This window comes from Molothrus ater, chromosome 15 (assembly GCF_012460135.2).
Source record: "Molothrus ater isolate BHLD 08-10-18 breed brown headed cowbird chromosome 15, BPBGC_Mater_1.1, whole genome shotgun sequence".
Taxonomy (NCBI): domain Eukaryota; kingdom Metazoa; phylum Chordata; class Aves; order Passeriformes; family Icteridae; genus Molothrus; species Molothrus ater.
Genome location: NC_050492.2, coordinates 6,721,223 through 6,735,255, shown reverse-complemented (window position 1 = coordinate 6,735,255; position 14,033 = coordinate 6,721,223). Strand labels below are relative to the sequence as shown.

The following is a 14,033-nucleotide window of genomic DNA, read 5'->3' as shown; positions in this document are numbered from 1 at the left end:
CACATGTCCCTTTAAAGAAATATTTTAAAAAGTGCTTGCCCCTCTCTGTATGGTTGCTGTGTAAATTTGGGGGTTAAAAGCCCATTGGGAATCTGGACAGTGGGTGCATCTCTATCTGCAGGGACCAGGTTGCTGGTATTTGCTGCACATACAAAACTGTGCCTATTACATACCATATAATTTGTAACCTATGTCAATACTAGTTTTTAGTAAGTTGATCTGTTCTTAAGGAGCAAATAATTGTTAGAAATTCTGGGTGAGTCTGGATAGCGCATTACTCTTCTCCTATTTGACTTTTTTTGGCAGTTTAACAAATTCATGTAGTGGAGAAAAACTTTAGCTTTTAAAAGGATATAATAAAGCTACTTGGTAGCTTTTGCTGGCAATTATTGATTCATAACCAAAGTTCTCCTACATAATTTGTTTTCTCCAAATATTTTAAAAGTTTAAACACAAAAAGCTCTACATTATAAACATTATCAGAATTACTAAAACAGACATTGATTTTTATACTACTAATCATTGGCAAAAATATTTAAGATAACTAAACACTCAAAGAAAATCCTGTTCAGAGCCAGGGATAGAAGACTTCTCATTACTTGGGGAGAAGATCTCCACAATGAAACCCCTGACACCCTGGAGTCAGCATGAGGTGACGAGTTCATGTGCTGTAAACTCTCAGCAGCACAGAGAAATCCTGGACATTTTAGGTAGAGAATATATAAAGGAACAAACACAGTTTGAGAAGAGAGCCACTTCTACCATCCCTCTGTTTCTGTGGTGCCGTTCAGAGTGGTGTGTAGCCTTGTAAAAAACAGAGAGAAATAAAGTCTTACAAACTCCCAAAAACCTTATTCATATGGACATGTCTATGCACACACTCACCGTTTTCCAAAGCTTTTAAGTTAGCCATGAATGACTTAATAGTGTAAACCCATAACAAGGCCAGCCCTTCACCTAATTGAATTTCCCTGTTCAAAACTCCATATCCTGAACAGAAATGAAACACTGAATTGTCCCCAGTCAAAAACCATCTGAGAATGAACTGAACTAACACATACAAGTAACTTGACTGTGTGGCTAATATATGATTTTTGAAGCTCTTCTGCAGTTCTTTCAATAATTTAAATCCTGCAGTATTTTAAACAACAGAAGGAATCTCACAATAACTAAGTATGAGACAGTCTTAGCTCTAAGTGCTGCTACCTGAACTATAATTAAGACACCAATTTCTTGTGGTGTTATAAAAGTGTTCTTTTCTCTTGCATTTGCACTAGCTACCAAATCACTTCTGAGTACAAATTGGAGGCTTTTTTCCCCAGTACCTTACACTTTGCACAGTCACTTAAACATGCATAAAGAGAGCGCTAATGGGTGTAATTCCCCATTCACTTTGCACAGGTAGAAACGACTCTTCAACCAGGGAGCAATGAAGGATCACACCCAGTGAGCTGATTAAATCACTTAAGCACAGTGTACATTCCCCCTGGCTGTGCTTCCTGGCACGACTAATTCCTTCTATTGAACCTTTGGGACCTAGGCCAGCACATGTGCACAGATGGTGCCTCAAATCAGGAATTCACTTCCCCTGCTGTAGAACAGAATCCTGGTATTCAAATCACTATGTCACACAAGTGTAGGGTAGGAGGAAGACCACAATTTCCAAAGTTCATACAGACTGTTATGAGGCTGTGTAAATTCGGATAGAACAGGTCTGTCAGAAATAAAACCTTCTGCAAGGGTTTACTAAGGTCACAAGCACTGAATACTGATTAATTAATCTAATTTTCAAATTATCTCCTACTCTGGAAATGACTTCAAGTTCATATACTTCCTCTGTGTGCACCAAGAGAAATATTCAATTTCCCATTCAGTGTGGCAGCAGGAAGATGCTGTGTCTCAAGTCAGAACACTGCTCTGCATCTCTTGATCTTCCAAACATAACTGGGAGAAATAATGCACTTAGCAGAAAATATGATATGAGCACTTATACATGAGGATAAATATGACCTGGATATCATTGTCCTGAGGAAGTACATTCTGGTTTAAATATACTTCATTGTCCTTTCCATGAAGAAACTGGTTAACTTGCTATTGTGTCTTCAGATGTAGACTATGTCTGTCTACACGCAGATACAAACACAGATCACTACAAAGGAATAGGAGAAATGTGTACATTCAGAGAAAGAGAGGAAGGGTGTCAAGATTTAAGGGATCAGTTATTACACTCCTCAGTGTAATAAGATTATTTTTTCCAGGGAAATTTTGTATTTCTTACAAGTTGAAAATTACGGAAGTGTTATTTTCTCGACAGATGTCATAGAAATATACCTCAGAATGGACAATATGAATGTAAGGTCTCTGGTGAATGGCTAAATAATCCAAAATCTTCTGATTACGATGCCAAATGTTGAGGGTTTAAGTGTGTTGTCTTACACAGATACTGTCAGGTTGCACTATCATTCATTTCTAGAAAACTCCAAAAGTGTATTAGTGCTCCAAACAGCAATCTGGCAGTCTGAGGAGCTTTCTTGCTGCAGCAGACAATAGTGGACAAACAAGACACAGAGCTCAGGGAGAAAGGATGAAGTAATAATGAAAAGATTATAAATTTGCCAAGTGAGGACTAATAAATGACATTATGCTGAGGATCAAGTCTAGCCATTTTTTACTAAACTAATGTCTTAGTTTGACAGCTTCATGCAGGCATCACACCAGGAATGAAAAATCACCTGAGGCACAGAGATAATCTGAAAATAACAGAGTATTTAGACTGGTCTCAGCTAAAGAGCTGAGATGTGCATGAATAAAGCCAGAAAATAAACCAAATCTGGATAAAAACAGGGCTGGGGCAAGATGCCATCAAGAAAGGTGTGATTAAAGCAAAGCACTGTCAAGTCCATGTTCCACATGGGACTTAATGCATTTGACGTTTTGGATATATGTGTTGTGACAACTGAGACTGAATCCTAAACTTCACATCTCAGGTCTTGCATTATTTTGTATGTTCAGAGTTCTTTTTTTATTCAAAATCTCAGAAGACCTGCTGCTGTTATATTGTTCCAACATCACCTAAGTAAACTTGGCAATCCCAGCAAGATACTTCTCTGGAGCATTGCAGCACTTAGTCCTCTTTTCCTTATCTCATTATTGTCACAGTTTTCCCTGGCTGGCAATTGAGTACATGTGGCTTTTCACCCACTTCCCACCCACCACCCCTCCCCAGTGGAGAGGAGAATGAGAAAGAAAAGGTAAACCTCATGGGCTGAGACAGGAACAACTTAATAATTAAAATAAAATGTTACTATTATTAGAAATATGTAAATAACACTAATTATAACTGCAACAATAAGGGGAGAAAGTGACAGAACCCAAGAGAAGCAGGTGATGCACAATGCAGTTGGTCACTACCAAAGACTGATAAGCCCAGCCCACCCCCCCAGCTCATGTACTGGGCAAGACATCCCAGGGTGTGGAATATCCCTTTGGCCAGTTTGGTTCATGTTTTAAAAGGTCATATGGATTATGTAATGAACAGCAACAAAAATATTAAAATAATGCATACAATACTGTAAAAACGTAACTGTAATAATTTACTGTATAAAAAGCATTTCTTGGGTTAAGGGAAAAATTCAGACAAGTCTCCATTGACACCAGGGGATCACCACTAAAACCAAACAAAAAACCAGAAGTATTTGGAAATAGTCTATAAAATAGAAGGACTAAGGATGCTCTCACTCTACACACACAGATGTTTCTTCATATGTTATCCACAGCACCCCTGGGCTGGGTTTGCACACCTAGCTGTTGAACAAGGACAGTGTGTGAGGGAGGGCTTGCACTATGCCTTGGTCCATCTCTATTTAGCTCTTCTCAGCACAGATACTGAGTTTTGGATTTAAGTCTAATACCTATAGGAAAGTTATGGCTTGTATACTGAAGTCTGATATTTTCTGTTCCTTTGAGTACAAGGCAGAAGGGCTACTGCTGCCAAACAGTTGGGCAAAAAGACCTGTGCAAGAATAGGACAAAAAATAAGGAGCAAGTAGTTACCTGGGATCTGGTACCTCACTCTTCTACCAAAAGAGCCCATAGCAGTTGGAACTTCAGTAGAAAGAAACAAGAACAGCAATAAGACAACCAAATTTTAAACTTCAATTCTGGGTCTTTTGTATCTTTTTCTGTTCTAATCTATATTTGGGTTTATATTTCATCTCTTCTGGAAATTCTTTGTCGCATTAAATTGATATAATAACAGTGAGCACAAAATCCTTCTCTTTAAAAATGTTTGCATGGAAGTAAAACAGCTACTGCTTAAAGTGACTCTACCATATCATAGCAGAATAAAATTGAAATAGGAATGCTATTAATAGCACATATGAAGGTGAATGAATAAGGGGATAATTCCAAAAACCGAAAAAAAGAAATCACTCCTTAGGAAGTTAATATATGATCCAGAGAGATGAAGAATGAGTCATACTGTAATTTTATGGCTTCAGCTTTGCAGTGCTGCTGATGAGTGCTCGTTTTTGATAGGTTGGCTGGACTTTAGTATTTGAAGGACATGCACATACAATGCAAAGTTATCTGTGACTGAAGAAAATCATCAGAGTGTACTTATTACACTTGTTTGCTCATATTCAGATGCATCACCTTAAAAATCACATATATAAAATTTGGGGGCTTTATACATTTGGTTTAATTGTAACATAATATAGTTAAACTAAAGCCAGTCAATCCCAGGAATATGGATATTCAAATTAAAAAAAAAATTACAAAGAAGCACCAGGTGAAAAATATTTCTGAAGTTTCTTCTGTGGTCAGATTCAAAGGGATTATTCTGGGAGAAATTTAAATTCCAGAAAAGAAGGAACTCAATGTTAACTAAAGGTACTGATCTAAGCAGAACTTGCATTAGCCACCCTTTGATAATGCTGGAAAGCTAGCTCACTCTAAATTTGCAAACCATATCCTGTTTCCATTAGAGACTTCTCTGGGTGCATTTCACTGAATTGCAAGGAAGCCTTTGTACCCTGGGGTTCTGTAGTTCCTTTGCAATCAAGATTTTTCCCAGAGTGCTGTAATCTGAAGTAAAGATAAGAACTAGAGGTTATTTTTAATTTAGGAAAAAAACCACTACCAAAACCAACAATGACAACAACAAAAACCAACAAAACCAGAAAAACTCACAAAAACTACCAACCAAAAAACACCAAGAAAACTCACCTAAAATAACAAAAAACAAACCACATCAAAACCTGAAGCTTGGCTGTGTTCCTGAGCCCAGATGGAATTTACTTAACAATTTGAAAGGGGAAGAGAACCTGGAAAGACAATCACAAACTCCTGAATAAGAAGGATGTGTTATGTACACCTGAGTAACTTCTAGCCTAGCTTTTGCAGTCACTTATGAAATGTGGGTTCAAATCATTTTAAAGGAGAAAATGCAACAGAAGATCAGCAGGAAAATAAAAAAAAATAATTACTGATACAGCATAGCCCAGAAGATAGTTAAGAACATGAAAAATGTAGGAAGTAAATCTGAAAGTGTCCAACACTTGAGAGTGGAGCTGGGAGCACACTAATGGGGACACAGAGACTGGAGGAAGGCTGGACCCCCACCACACCACACCCTGGGCTGCTGCAAGGGGACCACAGCAGGCAGGTGTGGTGAGGAGGAATAACCTGGTTAGACCTGAGTTCATCTGCACAACTGTTAAATTTCCTAGTGAGGAAAAACCACTGGTTCCTGAGCTAGAGCTGTGTTGAAGATGTATGTGTGTATTTGCCATCAGCACATCTGGTGAATCCCTTGAATATTTATGCACACACAACCCAGATGTGGAATAGGAAAGCCCTAGCTATTACATAGGAATTTTATGTTGTTTTTTTAACATAATATTTTATTTTTTCTGCTTTTGTTTTACAGGAGACTATGTAGTCATGTCTGTGTTCTTTAACCTGAGCAGGAGAATGGGTTATTTCACAATTCAGACCTACATTCCCTGCACACTTATTGTTGTCTTGTCCTGGGTCTCTTTCTGGATTAATAAGGATGCAGTTCCAGCCAGAACATCACTGGGTGAGTTTATCTTTCCTGTTTTCTTCAAGCATTATCATGTTTAATTGACACCTGCAGATCATCAGTTTGTAAATATGAGAACAGACAACTTCACATGACCTCTCCTCATTTAGAGGAACACAGTAATTTCCAAAGAATAACACAAACTGAGCTATATTTGCATGTCTTCTTTTTTACCATGTCAGATCCTGACTATTGCAGATTGTCAACAATAAAAGCTTTCACATTTTTTCTGATTACAGCAGAATTTTTATGAACATCAAGAGGATGGGGACACACAGCTGGATTAGAGGCAGGGTGCATTAGTTTCACTTGTTCTACTTCCATATCACAGTGACTGGCAACACAAATTAAATAATTACCAAGAAGGAATCCACCTTTCTGGCTGTATGTCCAAGTGCTAACAAGGGGAGAATGTAGCACCATGACTACTTTATAAACCAAGAATCAAGTACAGACTTCAGGCAAAAAACATCAACTGAATTTGGTGGCATCCAAAACCTTATACATGAAAATGTGACATGCAATTAATCAGAATTAGAAATTTCTACACATTTAGCAACGGCTCCACAAATAAAATAAGAGACCAAATTAATCTTGCTTGTGCAAAGCAGCTGAAAGAGTAAGAAATAACAAAGCAGAAACATTCAGCTAGAGAAACTTTAACACATTTTCTACTTCCACATTAAATCCACTCAAGTGAGAATTATTTCAGTTTTTCCTTCTGCATTTTCATTTCTTCACAGAACCACAGCACAGAGCACTGGAGTGAAAAATAGGGTACACAATTTTCATTTCAGACTCCCTAGAAGGAACATAACAGAGGACCAGTGGCTTCCATAAAAGAAAGCTTTAAGCATGTTATTGGTTTTTTTTCACATCCTCTTTGAAAGAGGTTATAAAATCTGCTTTAAAGAAGTACAAAATTAATAAAGGCATTCAGCTATTATTTTAAATTTTACCTAGATACACAAAACAGACTTGTCCCTCTGTTGAGAATTAATCTATTTGCACCAGTAAGAAAGTAAATCCAAAAGTGCAATAAAAAATGTGGTAGATTTTAACTCTTCTGATGCATTTTTAACGTTTTTCACATCACAATACATGCAACAATGTTCTGAAAGGGAAGGGATGGTGAGGCATGTCACAGTACTTCTCTTTCGCAAATCTGTCTCTTGCTCTGTTTAAGGATCTGAGCGCATAAACCCTAAACTTCAGTTTTCAAAAAAATAAAAACTCCCCAGAAGTAAACTGCAAAACCAAAACCTTCAATTAAATTTCTTAGAATTCATCTAACCAAAGTACTCTACAGAGCAGCACTGGCAGTGACCATGCAAAAATGTCAATTACCCTTGTTAATCCTCTAAGCTCCCACTGAACTGGCATTTCTCTGCTAGAATGTGCTACTCAATACCTTTGCTTTGTGTTTGAACTCCAGGCACACTGCAAAACCAATCACAGAGAGATAACTGGCAAAATCAGTTTTCTACTTGAAGTAATGTTATTCTGTTTTTTTTCTATCCATTTACCAGGAATTACAACTGTCCTGACAATGACCACCCTAAGTACAATTGCTCGTAAATCTCTTCCCAAGGTCTCCTATGTGACAGCCATGGATCTTTTTGTGTCAGTCTGCTTTATTTTCGTGTTCTCTGCACTGGTGGAATATGGAACTTTGCATTACTTTGTCAGCAACAGAAAGCCAAGCAAGGATAAAGACAAAAAGAAGAAAAACCCAGTACGTATCTTTTTACCAGCAAGGCCTAAAATTAAATTAGTTTTTCTGAGACAGCATTTAAATCCCTCTTTATAACTGTCCTTATTTTCCATACTTTTCTATTACCTATATACCCATCCTTTGTAACAATAGGAATGCAAACATTGACTTTGAGAATCAAAGCTCATGTATTACAGCTTTCTGGATGCCAGAAGAACTAATTTCTTAGGATAATGATCTTTTTAACCAAAGTGTTCTGCAAACCACAACTACCAAAGGCATTATTTATGTTATATATAGATCTCCTTATAGAAAAGATCAGTTTCTCTTATTAGTAATAGCAATATTTTATGCCATGAACTTATGTCCACAATGTTGACATGACTGCCTTGCTTATCAGGACTACAGTTAAACCTTTATATTCAAACTTGGGTGTGTTTTCTCCAACTTCCCCTTAGCATCTGTTTCCTTTCCATTGTTTCCTAAATTCTTTTTTTGTATATTTTTTACCTTATTTACCTGCTTCTCTGCCTTAGAACATGATTTTGCAGTAGTTTATAATGATAGTTATGGATATATGCTACCCAGTAGTAAAAATAATGTATAAAATAACAAGAGAAAAAAAAATCCTGGGAACACCCTCAGTAGCAATTTGGGCTTTTGCCCAGACAGGCTAAGAATTCGATGCTTATTTTGTCCAGGACAGATTTCTCCTTGCCTTTGGCAACTGAGCTGACAAATGTGTTGTCTAGAATCTCTAAAACATTTAGCCTAATCATCTACCAAAAAAACCCCCAAACACCTAAAAAACAACAAAACCCCCCAAACCCAAACACCCCCCAAAAACCCCCAAAAAACTACCGCAAACCAACCAAAGGAGGAAAAAAAAGTGAAAAACGTGAAGGAAAAGTGTTTTACATTAATAAAGAGTATTTTCATCTCCATTTCAGGCACCTAACAAAGAATAAAGTAATTTGTATTTGCTCTGCTAACATATTCAAGGACTTTTGAAAATATTCTCTTTTAGTTTTAAAATACATCACAAAAATGGATATAGAAAAAAATAGTAGTTAAGGAACCTTTCACTACATACTATTCCTATAATTTCAAGTTTAAAAGCTGCTGAGAGGTAGACTGTAAAAAAAAAAGTAAAATGATCAAGTGATGTGTTCTGTGTTAGATGGAAATAAAAGTATCTGTGTGTCTTATGCAGTCAGGACCAAAAGGACCAAAACTAGATGTAGCTCAGATTTAATTGTTTCACTTTAAGGCATCCACATGAGGAGGAATAACTTATTCTTGACATTGCCTATCTGTGAGCATCTGGGAAAAAACAGAACTATAAACCCTTGCTAAAATCCCAGTCACAGATTCTAAAAATGATAAAAGTAGTGTTCAGGGCAAAGTCTTAGAAAAAAGACTTTTTGCCTGCAAAGGTGCTTCCATAAAATGTGAACAGTCTCTTTCCAAACAGTTCAGCATAAAAGACTAAAATTCCCTCAGGATATGAAAATCTAACAGGAGTTTGATATCTTATGTCTTTGGCCCAGATGTAAACAAGACAGTGACAAGTTGAAAATGTGGGGGATTTTATGTTACAGATAATTGTTTCAATTGCTGTAATCCCAATCTCTCTATAAATTTAGTTATTTTTGACTTACCATGTTTTAGAAACATATTTTTAATTTACATTATTTTTGTCTCTTTCTTTCCTTTCTTTAATTTAAAACAAAACTCTCTGATTCTCTTTTCTGTCTACAAAATGAAAGCTTCTTCGGATGTTTTCCTTCAAGGTATAATGCTTTTTGGAATGGAAATTCACTGCATGCGACTGCTGAATTTAACTAGTAGAGCTTAGATGAGAGTGGTGTTTTGTCTGGTCTTTTCATTAATGAGAAAACTGTTCAAGCTACTTCCTAATTAAGTAGAATGGTTACAAATTCCTAAACAATTTGTAGAGTTGATTCAGCAGCCCAAATACCACTATGGTCCTGAACTTACATAAGTTCAGGAGTGACCAACATTATTGGATCGCATGAATTAAGGGAGTTTAACATTAAAACATTTCTGCTCCTCTCTCTCAATTTGCCATGGGATCCCATAGCACCAGCTAGCCTAAAACCTGCAATACACCCTTTTAGAACTCAACTCTGACCCTGGAGTTTTAATCTTTGTGATTTCACTCCTAATTATAAAGCCAAATCTATTCTGATGTTGACCTGAGAAAAACTCAATGTCATCAATTACTCAAATGCTGTTCATTTTGCAAAAAAAAAGTCAGAGTTTTGAAAGGGTTTAAGATGCATATAGATTTTTAATGTTGTCACTGGATCAACACACTTAGAAAATTATCTAATATATCTAGCTGTGTTCCACATTGAAACCTTATCTCCATTCAGAAATGCAGAGATTTTATTAAAAAAAAATTAAAAGGGTGGGGGGGTGGTGGGGGGAAGAAACCACATAAAATAAATGACATTGAATTTAACATACATGGAATGGAATTGTTATGCTTCTCTAACAACTATCAGCATGAAATTTCAATGCCTATCATCCCAGCATTCACCCAGTGAATGTGTTTTAAATACTTGCTCAATTCATTCTAATTATATGTATGTATATATACATGTACAGCTACTATATAAAATCCAGAACATGTTGAACCTTCTAGTTGGTGAACATTAGTAGGCGGTGAGCTGCAAATATTCAAATAATTGGAGAGTCTTATAGAGATTCTTCTAATCTTCAAAAAAACCTGGGTTTTGACTTTTTCCTGTGTATACATTCTTTTTTCTCAACATGAACCACCCCTTTTAAAATCCTGCATTTCCAATTGATTCAGTTCCTTTCATGTGCAATACAAAAATTGCCTTCAGATAATAAGCAGCTACATAAACTATAAAACAAAAACTCAAAATGCCATCAATTACATTCCTGAATGTTTCATATAACCTGTCATGTTTAGTCAGTTTAGCTTTGAAGCTGATTTCCCATAGCTGTTAACTTTAGATTGGTTTGTGCTGCTTTCCTCTAAAGGGTATGATGCAACTGCTTTTAATAAGCTCAAGGTAATTTTGCCACTAGAACACCTCAGCAATTTCCCATGTACCCCCACAGAACCATCATGCACATGTTGACCATTATTCCCAACTGGTCTGATGATAATAACAAAGTTTCTCTCTCTACCATCTCTTTTCATCTTTTGCTACTCCACCGTAGGCACCTACTATCGACATCCGCCCCCGATCAGCTACAATTCAAATGAACAATGCCACACACCTCCAAGAAAGGGATGAGGAGTATGGGTATGAGTGTCTCGATGGCAAGGACTGTGCCAGTTTTTTTTGCTGCTTTGAGGATTGTCGGACGGGGGCGTGGCGGCACGGCAGAATACACATCCGCATCGCCAAAATGGACTCCTACGCCCGCATCTTCTTCCCAACTGCCTTCTGCTTGTTCAACCTGGTCTATTGGGTATCATATCTGTACCTTTAAAAGCTGTAGGAAATCAGTGATATGAGCCTTACTCACTGAATTTCTTAGAGAGATGGTTTCCTAAATCCACTTGAAGTCTTTATGATGCGCTTTATAGTGATCTGAATTCTTTAGTGCCATAATCCCGTAAATATCAGTCATATCATCTGTCCAAAAATTACCATCAGGTTATTGTGAATTACATGTCCATTCCCCATGCCAAAATAATTTAAAAATAAAATCATGTCGATAGGTAATATACGCCTATGCCTGCTGGAATAGAGAGAAACAGGGCAGACAGGACAAGGAGAGCATAGCAACATCACTAAATAGTTGATACTGTGATTCCAAATAGGAGTGAGAGAGAGGAGAATTCCCAGGTAAAGTGCTGTACAGTTTGTTAACATTGGCTATAATTATGCTATAGCTTTATTCTCTGTGGGCTTTTCTTTTTGGAAGAGTCATCTCTCACTTTGAATAGGTATTATTAAGCTAGGAAAATGAACTTCTACTCCCACTAAGATGAAAACAGACCTTTCCCTTTGCCATCCCTTTAAGAGCACATGTACAATGCTGTAAATATTTCAATACCTTATAGTACATAAAGCCTAGTGCATGCATCTTTTGGGGGCCAAAATAAATGAAAAAAGGTACTATAAAGTTATGTCTTTTATTTTGTGTCTCTGGATGTGCTATTGTAATTGAAATGTGGACAAACCTAATTTTCTTTTTTCTTGAAAACTTGCCCCTCTCCCTCATGCATGGAAGATCCAAGCAGACAGCACTGTCATGCAAGATATTAGAGAAGCCTTAAGGATTCAACTAAATAACATATAGACAAATCTGTTTGGCCAATATAATAGCTCATAAAGTGTAATGTATGTGTCCTCTGCAGTTGTAGCCTTCATTTCCCATTGTTAATGTTGCTATATTTCAACTGAATCTCCAGTAATTATACATTGCAAGATCAGCTTCGGAATTTAATCCACATGCTTCTATTGTTCTTTTCCCATGTGGAGCTCCACTTTATTCCTTACTCAAGTGTTTGTGGGGGTCTTTTATTCTTTAATTCAGTACAGGAAATAGCTTTTATTCTAGATGTTATTTTTACATAACAGCTTCAAGTTAATTTTGAAACATTAGTCCTTCTATTGTATATACACACACAATTCTCTGCCCATTCATGTCCTTGATCAGCAATAGTTGTTGTCAGTGCTGCTTTCACTCAGTGAGTACCTTTACTAAAACAAACCTTTACCATGGCTAGCACAGAATTTATAGATAGCCTCGAAAACAAAAAGGAACAGAAGGTGTCTTGGCTACTAAATCACATGTATGCAGTTATGTATGTATTTAAATCCTTCAACCCACCTGGGTGAATCCTGAAAACCACTGGTTTTCAGAACCTGTATGATGCTCAATTATGCAACCTTAAGCACATGTAAATATGACTGATGGTTTTTGTTTGTTTTTTTTTTAATTTGTCAAAGATGCAAAATACCACCTCCAGAAAAGTGGGCTTGCAGCTTGAAAAGGGAGACCTATAGATTAACACTACAGAATTATTATTAATTGAAATGGAGGAAAAGGAAAGTTTTCCAATGTCTGTATAGTTTTGGAAATAAAAATGTATAAAAAAGTAATATCTCTTGATCATCAATTGCTCCTAGTCCAATGTATTCAAAACATTTTAATAAAGGAATTGCACACACCTGTGGACTTTTTCAATAAAACTACTGCACTCAACTCCAGCTTTTCTGTGATGAGTTTGTTAAAAGCATGATTTAAGAACTACACTGCTTGACCAGTTGGATTAATCAGCTGACTAAATATAAGTGATTATAATCCTTATAACCCTCTGCATTGTCTCATTTTGTAGTCAAATGGCTCATATATAACTTTAAAGAATGGAGACTAGTTCTTTTGAAGGTCATCGTATTATAATTAAAAAAAAAAATTGAAAATCACAGAATTGGAAGTACTCCAACGAGAAATAACTTTCCTTTATCTACTAAGAGAGTCCCCACTAAGAGAGTCTCCACTCTCTGAATGAGTGTCAATCACCTTTCATATATGAAGGTGTTTCAACTGGTACCAGACTGATCTCTAATTTTTTTTTCTGCAGTAGTCAGTGATTTAAGAACTTTCTTTTATTTTCTTGCAATTAATAAGAGTGACTAATGCTATACATTTAAAATGTCAATTTTTCCCTGCTTCCATATAGGTTTTACAGATAATCACTATGAAACAAACCAGCCCTTTAATGCCCTCAGTCCAAGTGCATTTTGGTAAACATACATAGAATTATTTTTTTGTCATGATTTGTGGAATTAATGGGACACTAAGCACTTTACCCTAGTTCAGCCATCAGGTTAGCTGTGCCTAAGAAAATCTGCAGTACTGATGAATCAGATGCAATAATGAGGAACAAATGGTCCAACCCCTCACTTGTGCACGTTTGGCTTCTCCTTCCACCAAGGGAGGAGTTAAGAATTGATATATCCCCACCTAAATAATGCAAACCACACAAACTGGGAAAGTGTGCCACATCTGCCCTAAGGAGGTGAACGAACTTTTCTCACCATGTATCATGACACAAAGTAAAGGAAATGAGACCCTAATCAGTGAAAAACTTCCCTCCTGCCACACTTACTGAGGGGATTTGTCATTTCCTTCTGGGGAAAATGGAGGAAATTCAGAAGGATTGTTTATGAAAAAACACAAAAACATTCCCAGCAAGAAACTGACATCAAAGTGCAA

At 36.7% G+C, this 14,033-nt stretch overlaps 1 protein-coding gene across 2 annotated transcripts in view; it reads left to right on the top strand.

Annotated features, from left to right (window-relative positions):
- GABRG2 (gamma-aminobutyric acid type A receptor subunit gamma2) overlaps positions 1 to 13,019 on the top strand; it is a 61,109-nt gene extending 48,090 nt beyond the window's left edge. Inside the window, exons 7-10 of one of the 2 annotated variants that reach the window (XM_036391696.2) lie at positions 5,930 to 6,082; positions 7,615 to 7,820; positions 9,569 to 9,592; positions 11,019 to 13,019. In XM_036391696.2, the coding sequence (XP_036247589.1) occupies positions 5,930 to 6,082; positions 7,615 to 7,820; positions 9,569 to 9,592; positions 11,019 to 11,294 (659 nt within the window). In that variant the 3' untranslated portion in view covers positions 11,295 to 13,019. The remainder of the gene's footprint in view (positions 1 to 5,929; positions 6,083 to 7,614; positions 7,821 to 9,568; positions 9,593 to 11,018) is intronic. The other variant, XM_036391697.2, reaches the window with a different exon arrangement.
- The last annotated feature ends 1,014 nt before the right edge of the window (positions 13,020 to 14,033 follow it).